At 40.8% G+C, this 16,244-nt stretch overlaps 1 protein-coding gene across 3 annotated transcripts in view; it reads right to left on the bottom strand.

Annotated features, from left to right (window-relative positions):
- Positions 1–16,244, bottom strand: part of RTN1 (reticulon 1) — a 210,540-nt gene that overhangs the window by 12,221 nt on the left and 182,075 nt on the right. The window contains exon 1 of one of the 3 annotated variants that reach the window (XM_032875277.1): positions 13,524–13,723. The exons of the other annotated variants lie outside the window; for them this stretch is intronic. Within the exon in view, the coding sequence (XP_032731168.1) occupies positions 13,524–13,584 (61 nt within the window). The 5' untranslated portion in view covers positions 13,585–13,723. Of the gene's footprint in view, positions 1–13,523; positions 13,724–16,244 lie in introns of those variants that run through there. 3 annotated transcript variants of the gene reach the window in all.

The following is a 16,244-nucleotide window of genomic DNA, read 5'->3' as shown; positions in this document are numbered from 1 at the left end:
AGAGCAAAATATTACTCTCCAGGCTGGCTGGAGAGTAAATCAGGGACTGAAGGGGTGGGGTGGGGGCTCTTTTAAAACTGGCTAAGGATCCCTCAGCAATCTGAAGCTGGAGAGAGAATTTACTGTTGAGCTGATCTGTCATCCATCCCCTCCTACTTTTCATCTACCTGGTCCACCAATGACATGAATGCACAAGATTGCCATGGTCTGCCATTTTGTTGGGCAAAAATTTGTTCTTTTTCTCTTACAACACTTTTGCGTAGGAAGTAGAGGAGAGAATCATAGGCATGTTTTGATGTGAAGCAAAGATTTTTTTCTCTTTTGAGTGGGGCTGGTTCTACTAGTAGTTTTCCAGGGGCAAAGGAAAAGCAAAGTTGCTCTAAAGCCTCTCTCTTCTCCCTGCCCCAATCACCAATTACACTGACTGACATTCTACTATTAGAAATTCAGTCCTTTAGAGTATCCTTTTTATCTTTGTATTTATCCTTTTTATTTTTATTTTTTTAGTTGCAAAGATCCCAGAAAGGGAAAATGCAATAAAGTTTAGCTTGTCATTAACAACAAAATACAAGTGAGTTCTCCAAATGATTTTTGTTTTAGAAGAGTTTGAGAGCAGAGCACTAAGGTAATAATCCTTTTCAGGTAGAGAAGAGGGATCTTTTAAAAGACATAACACAAGAAACCCCTGGGCCTCTGAGGGTAGGTAATAGAAGGGTGAGGAGAAGGGGTCTCCACAGAAGCCTAGTGCTCCCTGTGGTTGAGTGGATTTGGAGCAACAAATTGAAGTAAGCCTAGGCCTATGTCCAGACCAGCAGGGCTAAAGGCCCCTGGTGAACTGGAGCCTCCTAGCATTTATTTTGTTTCAAGTAGGGGAGGGTGGTGTGGAAAATAAGACAAAAACACCACCGTTATCTGCAATGTTTCCTCTTCCCCATTTTGTTCAATTTATTCAGTATTTATTGGGCAAGAACTTTTTTTAAGGGCCAGGCTTTGTGCTAGGTGTCAGTAATATCAAACCAATGAATTGTTTAAAAAAAGAAACCCACTGTGCAAATAAGTTGTAATCTGTTTTATGACACCCACAGATTCACATGGCAGACATGTTTAGAAACAAATACATTATAAGACAGCATGATTTGTGCTAAAGGGGGCACTCCTTAGTGGTAGAGAAAGCAGGCTTACCCACCTCTGAGATGATGTGAAGGGGGCACGGGAGACCCTACAGTTTTCAGGCAAAGAAAACATAAAATTTGCTACTATCAAGTGATAGTAGCAAAAATTTGCTACTATCACTTAAGTTGCTTAACGCTTGTTAAAAATGGTGTACCCTTCTAGAAAAGCCTTCTGAATCTCTGGATACCTGGTCAAACAGCTTGAGAATGGCAGGCATCAAGCAGGGGCTTTATGAGAAGAAACTACGGACAGAGAGTGGACTGTCAGCTAAACAGTATTAGCTCGGCATAGTCATTACACAACAGGTGTTTCGATCAACGTGTTAAGTTTGCTGGAGGCTTCTAATGAGGAGGTTAACAAAAGAGTAATCTTATGACATAAATGGGATGTTTATTCTGGGTACCTTGTGGCACAGTAATCTACATACATAGATTTTGAAATGTTCAAAGCACTTTTAGAAGTTACTGCATTTAAACTTCACAATCAACTCTACTGGAAAGGTATATAACAGGTATAACAGATGAAGAAGATAAAAGTTAAGAAATCTGTCTTATGGGAGTTAATGGGAGAAGATCAAACCCTAAGTTTGCTACTTCCTCCAAAACACAAATTGCCTCTCTCACATTATGTGGTTATAGGCTGAATGTTCCCCGAAGCATGCAAAATTAATTTGGCTAAACTGATTTATTTAAGTCTCCTTCCAGAGCTCTATATTTAAAGTGCAAGTTTGTAAGATACAATTATTGGTCGTCTATTCATCTAGTAAAACCAATCATAAAATTTTGTGCCTGCTTTTTTTTTTTAAGATTTTATTTATTTATTTGACAGAGAGAGAGAGATCACAAGTAGGCAGAGAGAGCGAGCTTGGGGAAGCAGGCTTCCTGCTGAGCAGAGAGCCCAACTCAGGGCTCTATCCCAGGACTCTGAGATCATGACCTGAGCTGAGGCAGAGGCTTAACCCACTGAGCCACCCAGGAGCCCCTCTGTGCCCGCTTTTAAGGAACTGAAGATCTAGCTGGGAGGACTGACATTCATTTTACAAGTGGTGAATTTGTGCCAATATATTTTGTGTTGTTGGAGGGGGCAAAAGTTCAGTTCAAGGAAGGGATAGTGCTGGAATTGATGAAAGAGGATGTGGGATGGTTTGTGAATGTAGCGAACGATTTGCTAAGGAGACGGAGTGGATAAAGAGAAATATTATGAAGGATTAATCAACAAGAATGGTGACTAATTAGCTGCGGGAGAAAAGATGAAGAGCTAATTAAGGGTGAAGGCAACAATTCAAAGCTGGGTGACTGAGTGATTAGCGTCACTGACAAAAACAGGAAATCGGAGGGTGAGCTGGTTGGGGATAAAGCAGATACTAGCTTTTAAACCTCCAGGTTCTAATGTGTGAAAAATCAAAGCAGGGCATTTCGACAGTCCAGAGAGAGATGAGATAGGGATTACAAGTGAGATGAAGCTGACAATTACAATGTTTCTGAAATTTTTTAAAGGTTAGAAATGATTTATTTTTTTAGGGTTTGTCATAGTAGCCCTGAGTTAAATGGCCTGTAATATCATAGTCCAATGATATTGAGATGAATATGTACAGTAGGAAATTGGAAGTACAAGACTGTAATTTAGGAAAGAGGGTTGAATAATTTACATTTGGGTATATTCTGAGTAGAAAGGGTGATTGAGGCCATGAGAGTGAAGGAAACTTCCAAGACAGGAGAGACTAAGAAATGCAACTGAGGATGAAACCATAGTTTAAGACTCAAAGAAGTGCAGCTTATCAAAAGAGTCCTGTCTGAGTGTTAGAATGGGGACCCCAACAGTGTAGTTGACAGCAGTCAAGAACAAGGAAGCCCCTCAGGACAAAGAGGCAGACTGCAGTGATGGATGCTGAAGACATAAAAAGGTAAATGATAACTGAGAAAGAACTCTGGATTTGGAGACTGGAAGGTCATTCATAACTCAGCAGAGAGTACTACCAGTAGTGAGGATGGAAGCCATCTTGTAAAGGGTTGGGTAAATGGTGGGAAGTTCAAAGTAGTAAGAAAGATGGTGAATACACTGGTAGTTTGGGTGAGTACCAGCAAAAGCAAAACTTTAGGTTAAGCAAAGCCTGGGAATATTAATAGAAAGGAAGGAGTGAGCATTCTGGAAAGAGAGATTTGATTGAGCAAAGTCTCAAAGAAGGGGAGAGAGGGTGGGATTAATCACAGCTCTTTCTTTTCAACGGGAGAAGGATGAAAAGAATGGGTAAAGAGGAAGAGGCATTTTGGGAACATATGGTTGTGGCTATAGATATGCGTTGAGGTGGAAAGGAACAACAAAATGTGGCTGAAAGTGGCTTGAGGTAGATTTACTCAAATCCTGGAAACTGAGTTAGGAGGCTTTCCTGAGACTGAGGATGATAACGGTACAGCTAGAAGAGATTAGGAAAGTGCAAACCTGCCTCATTCAGTACAGTAGTGATGAGCGACTTGTGGCTACTGAGTCTATAAGCTACCCATTGGATTTGTAGTAATTTATTTTGGTTGTTGAAAGGCTAATACTCTGGGTATGTTGGAGTAATATATTATCACATTCATTTTACCTGTTTTTTATTTTGTTTTTTTTTTTTTGTTGTTGTTTGTGTTTTACTTTTTAATGAGAAAGCTACTAGAAAACTTAACATTTCTAGTTAGTGGCTCACATTGTATTTCTATTGGATAGTGCTGATCTAGAAAAATATAGTATGTCAAAAAAAGGAATCAATAATAAAACTGCCTGACCATAAAGAGGGTTTGGTTAAAGTCAGGGATCTCTCGTGGATCCAGGCAACAGGGTTGGAGGCTGGGTGTTGCCAGCAGTAGATGGCTGAGCTGAGTGAGCCAGGGCCGTGAACTTGCACAAGCAGCATGGTTGGAGGAGTCGAAGATCCAAGAGGACAGAATTGAAATGAACAACTCAGGCTCAGGCTGAGAATGACAGGCAGTCAAAACTGTTGGGAACTCACGGGCTGGAAGAGTGGCAATGGCTGCGTATGGTCAGAGTGACAGCAAATGGCCCGTGATGATTCAGTGGGAAGGGTAGGACGTGGTGAAGTGTGATCAGAGAAGAGACTTTGTGTTCCAGTCTGCTGTGCAAATGATGACTTTTCACATTTTAATTTTGCTTAGAGTGATGTAAACTTGTGTAGGAAGCTTTATAGTAGCTGATCCAGAAGAAATGGATATTTGAATAAAATTTCCTTAAAACCTAAGCAAAAAAATAAAAGTTACTCTGTAACTGTGACAAATTACCCCCAGGAGTCTTTGGGTACGACAAAGTATAGACAGCTTTCTCTTCCTTTAATAATCCTCCTAACGCAGAAGGGTCATATGAGAGGTTAAAAACTCGAGTCACATTCACTAAGTACACTCACAAAGGCAGGTAAATTACTGTATTGCTTTGCCAAGTATAAAAACTAAAGTTATGTTGCTAAAAACCAAGGAGCAATGCATCGCCTTTGAAATGAGAGATGGGTGCATCTTCTCTATTGAGAAATGGACTGGGCTTGGTGATCTCAGCATAGTCCCCAAACCACAAGTGGGAGCCCTTGCTACAGCCTGCCTGGGGCTCACCTGGAACTCATTCCGTCAAGGCTGAACTGGCATATCTGGCAGATTTGAAGAATCCTGATTTCAAATGCAGAAATCAGTGCTACCCTCATTTCCATAATCCAATCAAGGACAGTAAAAAGAAATAGAAGTGATCCAGGGTTTGAACAGAAATAAAATGCCCTACCAAATTTCTAGAAAGAAAGCCCTTTGCTTTCTTTCAAAAATTTTTGGTTTAGGAAACCATTCTAAATGTATTCAATTATATGATCCAGTAGTGGCACAGTATTCAGAAAGTTTGTACGAACTTAAAGACAGTGGTGCAGCTACTCATATTTTATTAATAAGGCAAAATGTGGTATAAGTAGAGAACATGAATGGCAATGAACTATGCGGGATGATCTTCATTATTGCACCATATTCCCAAGTGTATTTATTTATATTCCATTTTGATCCAGTAAAATGCTATGTGACAAGTGAATGCTACTTCATAAAAGGCCAAATGAGAAAATTCTGTTTATATATAATATCAACATTTCATCAAAGGATTGTTGAAAATGATATGCTGTTGACTCTAATTGACTTTTCAGCAAGCTTCCAATAATTGACTATAATACTTGACTCTCTTCTGAAAAGAATTAGAGGCTTGAAAAACCTCAGTCCTTTACCAGCCTGTGTCCAAAGCAGTGGTAGTCAGTTTCTCTGATTTTCATGAGGCCAACAAAATATCAACACCAAAAGTTAACAAGAGGAAACAGTAGTAACTTTCCCTACTTTAACTTTCCCTCATTTTGCCATTGAACTGGAGAAACATAATGGGAATCAACATAATAAAAAAACCTTAAACAGGCACAGAGACCTTCAAAGATGACATCTCCAAGTCATGGATTCTATGAGTTTCCTTCGCCATGAAACAGTCTCATACATAAGTTTAAACTTTAAATGGTAACCCAGGGGCCCTGAGCCTGGGGAAAACTGCTGAAGCGACTTCTGCTGATAAAGACATCTGCAGTGATTCCATTTTCCAGGCCCTTTCTTCTCACTGCTTAAATACAGCCAGTATGACTGTCAAGAGAAAAATGCCAACACTCTTATTTCTAGATGTTTAAATAATTCTGGGGATATTTTGAAAGAGGAGATACATTACACCCAGCATTTTGTGTGGACAGTAAAAGAGCACAGCATTTAATCCACATGGTAGTTCCAACCACCACCCTCTCCCTGTGCTATGAAATTAACGCAATGATGCTTAGACCCGTGGTTACCTTGATGGGATGTACCTGGCCAGGAAATGAAACAGCAGGGCCCAGTGTTTAAGACAGTGTGGCCAGCTCCTCCTGCTAAATCTTTTAGCAACTGGGCTCATTTGGAGGGGTCTCCACAGGGCAACTGGCATCAGAGGGAGAGATGGCCATATGGAGAGAAAGATAGGCTTTGGGCACATGGTAGCTGAGGGAAGCACATTGAAAGATTTGCAAAGTATTAAATAATGGATGTCCTTGTGTGATTTTTTTCTTTTTTAAGCTTTCTGACTTGATCAAAATACAAAACTGTTCATTTGGTTGGTGGTAATCAATCATAATTAGCCACAAAATCTTGTTTGGGCCACACCAGAAACTCCATCATGGTATTGAAATAGAAAAGAACCATGGAGATAGATAGCTATTGCTTCCTTTATAAAAACTAAATATATTTAACATTTCTTACTAAGACCATAAAGGCAAAATGCTTCTTGAACTAAAATGATAAGGAAAAGGAATGATCTCTCATTGTACCTCTGTTTCTGTCAATAAATTATTATGTCTTTTTTTTTTTAAGATTTTTTTTTTTTTAAAGATTTTATTTATTTGACAGAGATCACAAGTAGACAGAGAGGCAGGTAGAGAGAGAGGAAGGGAAGCAGGCTCCGCGCTGAGCAGAGAGCCTGATACCGGGCTTGATCCCAGGACCCTGAGATCATGACCTGAGCCGAAGGCAGAGGCTTTAACCCACTGAGCCACCCAGGTGCCCCTATTATGTCCTTCTTGATCCCTATTACCAGTATATTGGATCTGCAGTTCGGTAGAGTGTTACCAAAAGCAAGACATGCTCATTGTTTAATGGGTAGAACTGCAATAAATTCTAAAAATTAAAACCTGTTACATTTCTACTTTTCATCTCTTCAAAATCAACATCAGTTTGGGCAAAGAGCTTGTAAGTAATGCTTGAGTTATAAGACAACTTTACTCAGATTTAACTTAAAAATATAGTTTAAACATATTTGGAGGACACAGAACTCTATACTTCAAACTTCCAACAAATTTCTTTTTATTTTATAAAGGTTTTATTTATTTGTTTATTTTAGAGAGAGAAGGAGCCTGCCTGAGCAGGGGAGGGGCAAAGGGAACAGGAGAGAGACAATCTCAAGCAGACTCCGCACCAAGTGTGGAGCCCTACATGGAGTTTTATCTCATGGCCCTGAAATCATGACCTGAGCCGAAATCAAGAGTCACATGCTCAACATACTGAGCTATGCAGGTGTCCCACAAATTTCTTATCTTATTTGAAATATATGCTACAAATCTGGAATACATTTACAATGACCCAGATTTTAATGTAATTATTATTATTGTCATCTAGGCCAAAGATGGCTTTTAAAGAATTATTAATGTCAAATTCTTAGCTTTCAAACTGTGAGCTTAATTATAAGGCAGTCATGTTTCTTTGAAAAGTTGTGTGTACTTTCATCAGAACTGGAAAATGACAATATGTAAATATTAATACTTAGTCAAATGTGTACACAACTTGGGAGACCAGGTTGAGATGGATGGGAAATTTTGTGGTCACATACATTTAATAATTTCCAAAAAGACAAGTGCTATTCTGGAAGTCATCTACCCACATTAGCTTTTGTTTGCTGGATTCGGTGAATATTAACTTTTAATTCTACTATAAATATAGTAACTTAGAATATATCAATTACTTCACAGATTCTGTTCCCAAATGTATTAACTAGTCTGAAGATGAAAGAGAACTGAATAAAGAATATAATTTCAAATATAAGGAGGAAAGGGAAAGAAGGAGGCAGGGAGAGGGAGAGAAAGAGAGAGATAGAGGGAGGGGAGTAAAGAAGAGAGGGGGAGGGAGAAAGAGGGAGAGATAGAAACCTTTTCAAAATAATGAAGAAGGAGCGACCTGCTCATTAAGATGGAATAGAGGTCTGCAATCAACAATCCTCGTGCTTCAGTCATACAGTATCAGCAATATTACTGGGGTTTATAATGAAATAAATATTAATTCATGGAAATCTGAGAAAAATAATAGATTTGAGGATGTAGATTTAGAACAACATTTTTGTCAACCTTTCTCACCCATGACAGATCTTCCTTTAAAAAAAAAAGACTCTGCAGAGAGTCCATTTGTACAGTCTAAAACCAAAACATGAAAGTCAAAAAGTATTCTGATGTATTGATGTTTATCACAGACTTTTTCTTAATTTTAGAAAGTAATAGCTCATACAGTAAAGAAACATATGTCAGATGCTCAGCAATTCTCTCAGTTTCACATCAGTTTCTTCCATTAAATTACTTCAAATACTTTTGAGACATATACAATCTTGTTTTAGAAAAGCTGTTTTTATTGCCAAGTCCTCTAGCTTCATGTTACATGGTATGGAGATATTGGACAATATTCAGCAAATATTAACGCTGATAAATGCTGGTGGTAGGACTTTGGGCAAGTTGTGACTTTCATTTGAACCCCTCTTTGAATAAATGGAAATTTTCATAATAGGTATGTACTGCTTTTAGAAAAAGATTAAAGCCATTATTCTCTCCCCAATCTTTGGAATATTCCCTTAGAAAGATTCCCTTGAAAATAATCATACACAATGAAAAAGTAGAGTTTTATTTTTCAATGGAGTAATAGCTACTCATATTTCATATATTATCTGTATAATGAGAGTTTTCTTTCATTAAAAAAAAAAAATCCCCAGGGGCACCTGGGCAGCTCAGTTGGTGAAGTGCCCGACTCTTGAGTTTGGCTCGGGTTGTGATCTCAGGGTCCTGGGATGGAGCCCCACATCGGGCTCCATGCTCAGCATAGAGTCTGCTTCAGATTCTCTCTCCCTTTCTCTCTGCCCCTTCTATCCCCTACCACCACCGCACACACTCATGCTCCTGTTACTCATGTGCTCTCTCGCTCTCTCTAAAAAAAGAAAAAAACATCTCCAGATTCCCAGCTAAGCCCGTTGCCCCATTGGATCTCATTAGAATCTGCAGGGAGGGAGCCGTCAAGTGTAACACTTCTGTTGTAACATTTACACAGTATTATAATGAGATTCTGTCCAAATAAAAGATGTTTGATAAATGGTTGTATTGGTCTGCCTTTATGTGAGTATTATTTTGACCAAATGTCATCTTCAAAATACAAGCATTTCTTTCAATTTCTGTCACTAAAGCAGACATGTTTTTCCTGTGTATTCTGGCATGCTTGGCTGTTTTCAACTAGCACCTTTCAGAATAGACCACCATGAACAGTTTTTCCACAGAGCACTGTAGACCAGCGTAAAATATTTTATTTTGTAAAAAACCAGAAATACTTTTGAGTTATATTCTCTGGAAAGTGTTTCGCCCTTCATTAATATTTTACACACTGGGCAAGCTGTAACTACGGAATGCTGCAACACAGGGTCAAGTGAGAGCTGACCAGAAGCCCCAAACAGGTGACAAGAATCAACCCAGTGTATTCCCAAGCATAGTGCCAGGTAAATTTGTCAAGTACAGTGATATCTGGAAAAAACTATCTTTTTTTTTTTCCCCCAAAGATTTTATTTATTTATTTGACAGCGATCACAAGTAGGCAGAGAAGCAGGCAGAGAGAGAGAGAGGGAAGCATGCTCCCTGCCGAGCAGAGAGCCTGATGGGGGGCTAGATCCCAGGACCCTGGGATTGTGACCTGAGCCGAAGGCAGAGGCTTAACCTAATGAGCTACCCAGGCACCCCTGGAAAAAGCTATCTATGAGCACAAATAGAATGATAGGGATGAGTGATTATGCTCAAACTTTATTCCCCTGCCCCAGTACTATTTGGATTTAGGCAATATGATAAAGTCATTAACAGCAAAGCTTTCAGAATCACTCTGCCTTATGTTTGGGACCCAGTTAAGTGGGAAGGCAAATTCCTGGCCCTCTCTGCCTCAAGCCCTTCAGTTTCCTTCTCTGTAAAATGGGAGTAAGATAATCGTCTTATGAAGGCTTAATTAAAGACATGTAGCAAGGGTTTAGGATAGCTACAGGGACATAGCTAATATTTACAGAGAATTTGGGATGATTAATCGATGACGGTGGTGAGGATGACAACAATGGCATAAACTGGTCAAGACCACTGACTTGCTGATAAATTCTGAGCTCTTAAGGGAAGAAACTATATGAGAAATACCTTGGCAGAGGAGTGGAAGTTCACTCTATAACTCAGCACAAGTAAAGAACATGGAGTGCTGTCATGGGAAGAGTTCTGGATTTGAAGCAGGTACGTTCTCACTACTCACTTCAACACTTATCAAAAAATCTTGGGTAAGTCACTTAACCTCTTTGAACCTCATGATGACCAAGAGTAAACTGAGAAGCTCCTATGAGAAGACACTTGGCAAAATGAAAACGATGTAAATGTGAGGGATTATTAAGCCCACACAATCACCATTACCTGCATAATTCATATTCTTAGAAACACCATTGAGGAAAAAGTTATCTACCATAGAGGCCGATGGCAGAGCAGTGAGAAGTGAGGGGTTCTGTGGTCAGACAGCTGAGGCTTGAATCTAGCCTCTTCTGGCAATACTAGCCATGTGCCTTGGTGGAGGCCTCAGCCTCACTTATAAAATAATAATAAAATTTACACACTACAGGATTTGTGAGCATTAAACGCAATGATGCAAGTAAAGCATTAGTAAATGTGCCCCCAACATATTAATATTATTGTGATCTGTAACGTTACTCTCTCTATAGGTGTCTTATTCGGTTATGGTTTTATTTTGCTTCCATTTTCACTGAGTTGGGTGGGCTTTGGTTTATAACCAATATTGGCAGTGGTATCTTTTTTTTTATATTGGAAGCAGGATCTTTGTAATGTATACATTAATGCATTAATATACTGTAATGTAATGTATTACAGAATCTTCGTACTAGTACAATGTGGACTTAAGACTCTCTTTAAGTGCTCCTGTCTCTAGCTGAAATCTTATATGTTAATAAAGTAAATATAAGTTCCTTTTGCATGGGTACTACAGTTCTTATGACAATTTTATCAGTGCCAGCCGAGTCTTCATGAAATAGTCAATGGGCTGCAATTTCTCCATGGAATGTTTAATAATATGGAGAAAACCTGAAGCTCACTTTCTTTATACCCTTTCACAAGCAAAACTCTCACCTGTAATACTTCTGGAGGACCTTCTCAACAATGTTACCCTGCGTCCTGCAACTATATTCACAGTTGCTCCTACATCACACCCATTTCATTTCTACACGCAACTCTGCTCTGCTGGGCTATGGACTGGGCTCACTAAGAATCATTACACACCAACCGTGGCTTCAACCCCAATTGAGTATTAAACTCACTTGAGGATCCTCAAAAAAAATATTGATACTTGACCCAATTGAATCAGAACCTCTAGGGGTGGGGCCCAGGCATCCTTTGTGTTCCTAAAAGCTCCCCAGATGATACTAATGTGTAGCCAGGCTTAAGAACAGCTGTTTTTGATAATGAGGAACTAACGTGAAGAAGATACATGGAAAACGTTAAACAAAAATCTTATTATAGATTTATTTTAAATGAAATTTCTCTTAGTGAAAGAAAAAGGAATAATGTATTTCTTACTATTTCTCTTTGGTGTCTATAAACCCACCCACCCAGTTATTAGTCAATTTTCAAGATAATGGCTTTGTTCTATCTGACAAAAGGAAATCAATGGTACTGAAGATGACCAAAGGTCACGGAGTGTAAAAGACCTACAATGATCTTGCATTAATCTTCACAAGTAGCTGTATATTGAAAATGAAAATGATTGTTTTCAATAGACAAATGATGACATTTGTGTTATTTTCTGATTATAAACAGCCATGCGCTTTTTTAACCCCTGCAGTGAGAAGGTTGACTGAGGCGAAACACATAGGAATATAATGAAAATAGTGTTTTATATCTTGTACCAATAAAAAAGAAAATCTGCCATGCTTTGGCATCTACTTTTTGTAAGAATAGAAGAAACCCATAATCATAATCTAAAAACCAACTTTTTTAAATGTCTTTGCATCCAACCTAAACTTGATATTATATCATGCCATAGTTGTCTGTGAAGTGTTATCAGAATAAACTGGATGAGTCTAATACCTAAGAATGAAACGTCACCCAGCATTTTCACAACTGCCTTCTGTATAAAATATGCGACTTCATATCACTGCCATCATTCTCTAAAATTATGCCCCTGAATTGCCATCCATTTCTTATTTCCTAGCTTTTAAATATATTAGGACCATTTATTTACATTTGACAGTTGTATTTCTAATAGACCCACATAATTTGAACTCGACTGTACCATTTTGTCACCACCACCCAAACCAACAAATAAGAGATAGCTAATGTGCTCTTAATTCTGACGTTCACGTTTACTTTATCTTTGCTTAAAAAATTTAAGAAAAATCTTACAGGGGCGCTAAAGATGAAAAGCCATTCTATTTTTTCTGTGATATAAAATGACAAGGGGAAGATGCCAGATTAAAAAAAGAAATCAGCTTCTGCTCCAGAGTATTTTTGGTCCCCTGAGGAACACTGCAACCCTTCAGGTTAAGCCAAATGCGCCTTCTTCAGAACCTTATTTGTTAAAGATTAAAAGACACTTCATCTTACGAATGCCCGAGTTTAGCACACATAATTCATTCTTCCAAATTCTCTCTTTCTCCTCATAATCTCAAACTGAGCAAGGTGAAGGAGGGAATCTTAATGTAACAAAGGAGAGATGGATGTGTGAAGTATGAGGCTGAATAAAAATGGCTGAAAAGCAATCCCAGTGAGGCTGGAGGGTGGCCACACCCAGTGCTAATATGGACTGTTTCAAAATAAATCTGTTATATCAGAGGGCACTTTGCACTGCTTTGTATTTCCCCTCTATTTGTATCGCAGATACCCATTCTTAATAAACAGTAGTTACAGATTACCCAAATGACAGACAAAAACCCTGAAATATTTCAAAGTGAACCATCCTAATATGTGGCTACGCCATCATATTTTCAGGATTTCCAGTGCTAGTCTGCATTTCCAGTCTCCTTTGTGTGACCACAAATAACAACCCTGAAATGGGTGTGTCCCTCGCAAAAGGATGCACTAGAGCCCTCTCACTTAATGGTTCTATCAGGAGATTTCAACCTTTCAGGCAGAAATTAAAAGGCCTGGGATGCATGGAACAATAAGAAAGCATTTTAACTCCGGGGCTGAGAAGAGATTAAACAAGTACTGAACAATCAACGGATGCCAAAAGAACTCCCGGAGGAGGCAACTGATGCATTATTTAAATTTCTAGCATTACAACAAGAAAACAAAGGGGTGGGGGTGGGGGTTTAAAAAAAAAAAGAGGAAAAGAATCCAAACACCATCCTTGTTGATTTTTGACATGACAAGTTTACTCCCCCCAACAGAAAGCTCTCGGGTATGAAGCATGCATAGGTCCCACAGGTGAAATGCTGCACAATGGCCGAGTCCGGGTCCCGGGGTTCCCGTGCACCGCAGGCATGCACTACTGAAATAAATAGAATACCCTGACTTTTCCAGTTGCTCCATACACAGTCCATCTTGGTGGAGTCGGCAGTGGCCTGCATCTTGCGGGCTTGGGGGGCTCGCCGTTGCTGTCCTCGGGGGCGCGGAACTGGCACTCAGGGTCGGCGCCCCGGCTGCAGCGGCAGGGCTCGCGGTGGCCGCGCGGCTGCAGACTGACTGAGGCTGCACCAGCCGGCGCGCGGCGAGGGGCGGGCGCGTCGCGGGCGCCGCAGTCTCCGCGGCAGCGAATCAGCGCGGCGCGGCCCCGGGGCTGCCTGCGCGCGCGGGGCTGCGGCCGCCGCTCGACGCGAGAGCGCGGGCTCCGCTGGCGGTCCTGGGGGGCGGCCCCGGATATGGCTGAACCAGTTCTAACCCAGGAGGCACAAAAGCGGTCAAGGTGTGGGGAGATGGGAGAAGAGGAGGGCGAAAGGGCCAAGGGTGGGGATCAGAGTGCGGAACTTGGACCGTTCCAGGGAGTTCTTGACACAGGGTGCATATTCTAGAAATTTCTGAGACACCTAACTAAGAAACCTGTTGGGTAAGACGCAGGTGATGGCAGTACGGATGTCTGGCTTACAGGAGAATGCCCCCCCCAACCCCCCGCATTGTCCCCATTGCTCACTCACCTCTCCTCCCCATTTCTTTACATTCTGGCCCCGATTTATTTTAAGTGCCTGGCATCTTCCAAGCAATTGCCAGATCTCTTCCTCTTTCTGGAATGTTCTATGGCTATCCAAAACCTTTGTTGGCAAGCCACAATCACTGTAAAGAAATCCTGCAGCTCAGGAGGTCTGGTGTGTTTTTCCTGCTGCCCCTCTTCTCCAGCTCAGTTTGTGGTTGGAATGAGTAAGTACCTATCAGAATGCGGTGCCTGTAGGCTCGGGTCCAAAGCCCTGGACTCTCACATGTGGAGTTATTGATCACTGCAGGGACACTCCAGGAGGTCAGTTGTGGAGATATCCAAAAAGAACTCAGGAAAGCAAAGGGTATTTGCTCAAAGATGATGCCTCAACAGCATCATCTTTGGGATTGAGTGTTTGGGGGCAGATGGAGGTGGGCTGTGTGTATCATTTGGGAGATAGAAAGTAGGTTTCCAAACCCAGTGAGTCAAGAGACTCAAGTCCCCAGTTACAATGCAGATGTCAACGGGAGGAGGAGAACAGTGGGTGGTGACCTACTATTTAAATCTCACCATGATATACTTTATCAGATTATACACCAAGAGCTTGAGAGAATGGATTGGGGGGGGCGGGGATAGGTACATTTTGATGAGGAACATGTAGAGACAGAGAGAAAGGACTCGAATTTGGGCATTGTCTGGGGAAGGCAGTCCTAGTGGCAGGACCCATGGGGAGGCAAAATATAACATGGGGCCAGAGGACACCTTTGGAACTACAGGGGCATAGAGAAGGAAGAGTCCCCATTTTACTTGTTGTGGCATGACATCATCTTTTATAAAGTATTTCTCTCTCTCCCTTGAGGATAAATGGGAGTCTTCACGATTCTTCCACAGTTCCCGAAGAGGTTCCTTGCCAGATCCAAACCTACATTTGCACATACTGCATCAGCAAGGACTTAAAGAGAGTAGTCTCAAGGTTATGCTTGTAGCTATGATTTATCTTTCATTTTATGAAGAGTATACACTTTAAAATGTGATCTTTGGGATAATATATATATATATATATATATATTTAAAATGCAAGCTTCCAGAGAAACCAAGCTTCTCTCCATTGGTCTGTAACGTAACTGAAATTACTAAGGAAGCTTAATAAGAATGAGACCAAGAGGATGATTTGGCACTTCTGGGCAGCTGAAATCTCCTACAAGAAGAAGGGGTGTCAGAGCTCCCATGGGGCTGACAGGAAGGAAAAAAGTTATTACAAAGCACTTTTCAAACTGACCTGCTCCAGTGACTGTAGTGATGTTTTTAGATTTATATTTCCAACCCTACCCCACATTTTTTTCATCATCATGGTCATGTTTGGGAATTCAGTCAGAAAATACTGAAAAGACATGTACGTGATGGTCTGACCAGCAGTGAATTCTCACTGTATGAAGTAGGGCTGGACAAACTAAAAACAGGTGGGAATAAGACTCAGAAGGAAGCAGGTTGCCATGTGGGCTGCCTATCCTGGCTCCTTTTCAGTTGAAAACCTTTGGAGCCTTGGCCACTAGGAGGCACTGCCAGTCCAATGATAGCCCCAGTCATCAGTCCTAAGTACAGCTGGTGCCCCCCCCCCCATTACCTTTACTGGTGAGTACTAAGTGTCCACCATGTTAGCAGAGCCCCCGTTCACAGCTAATCTGATGGGCGGTACTGTGCAGTGAGCTGAGGGCAGCACATCCCTGGCTGGAGAGGGCAGGAAGAGGCTAATTCTCCCTCAAGTGGAGGGGAGCTGTGTCAGCCTTCTTGGGCTATGTATTTTCCTGGGCTACCAAGTTGACCTTAGAATGTCAGCTATGCTGAAAGACCACATTCTTTTCAGTCATGCTGAATCTGAAGACAGAAGCTTGATGACGCCCAGAAAGTCAAGACAGCAGTCTGACAGTTGAAGGTCGAGGTAAGGCATCTGATGCCACAGAGACACACAGCAGTGAGATACGTATTGAGGGGCTTTAGGTTAAGGCATAGGTGGTAGGAGAAAACATAAATGAATGTATTGAAGAAAAATCAGGCAGAAAAGTGTGAAGAACTTGATTGAGAATTGGGGGATGTGGGTGT

Source organism: Lontra canadensis, unplaced genomic scaffold, assembly GCF_010015895.1.
Source record: "Lontra canadensis isolate GAN:19392208 unplaced genomic scaffold, GSC_riverotter_1.0 scaffold55, whole genome shotgun sequence".
NCBI classification, from domain to species: domain Eukaryota; kingdom Metazoa; phylum Chordata; class Mammalia; order Carnivora; family Mustelidae; genus Lontra; species Lontra canadensis.
This window is presented reverse-complemented; position numbering and strand designations above follow the sequence as displayed.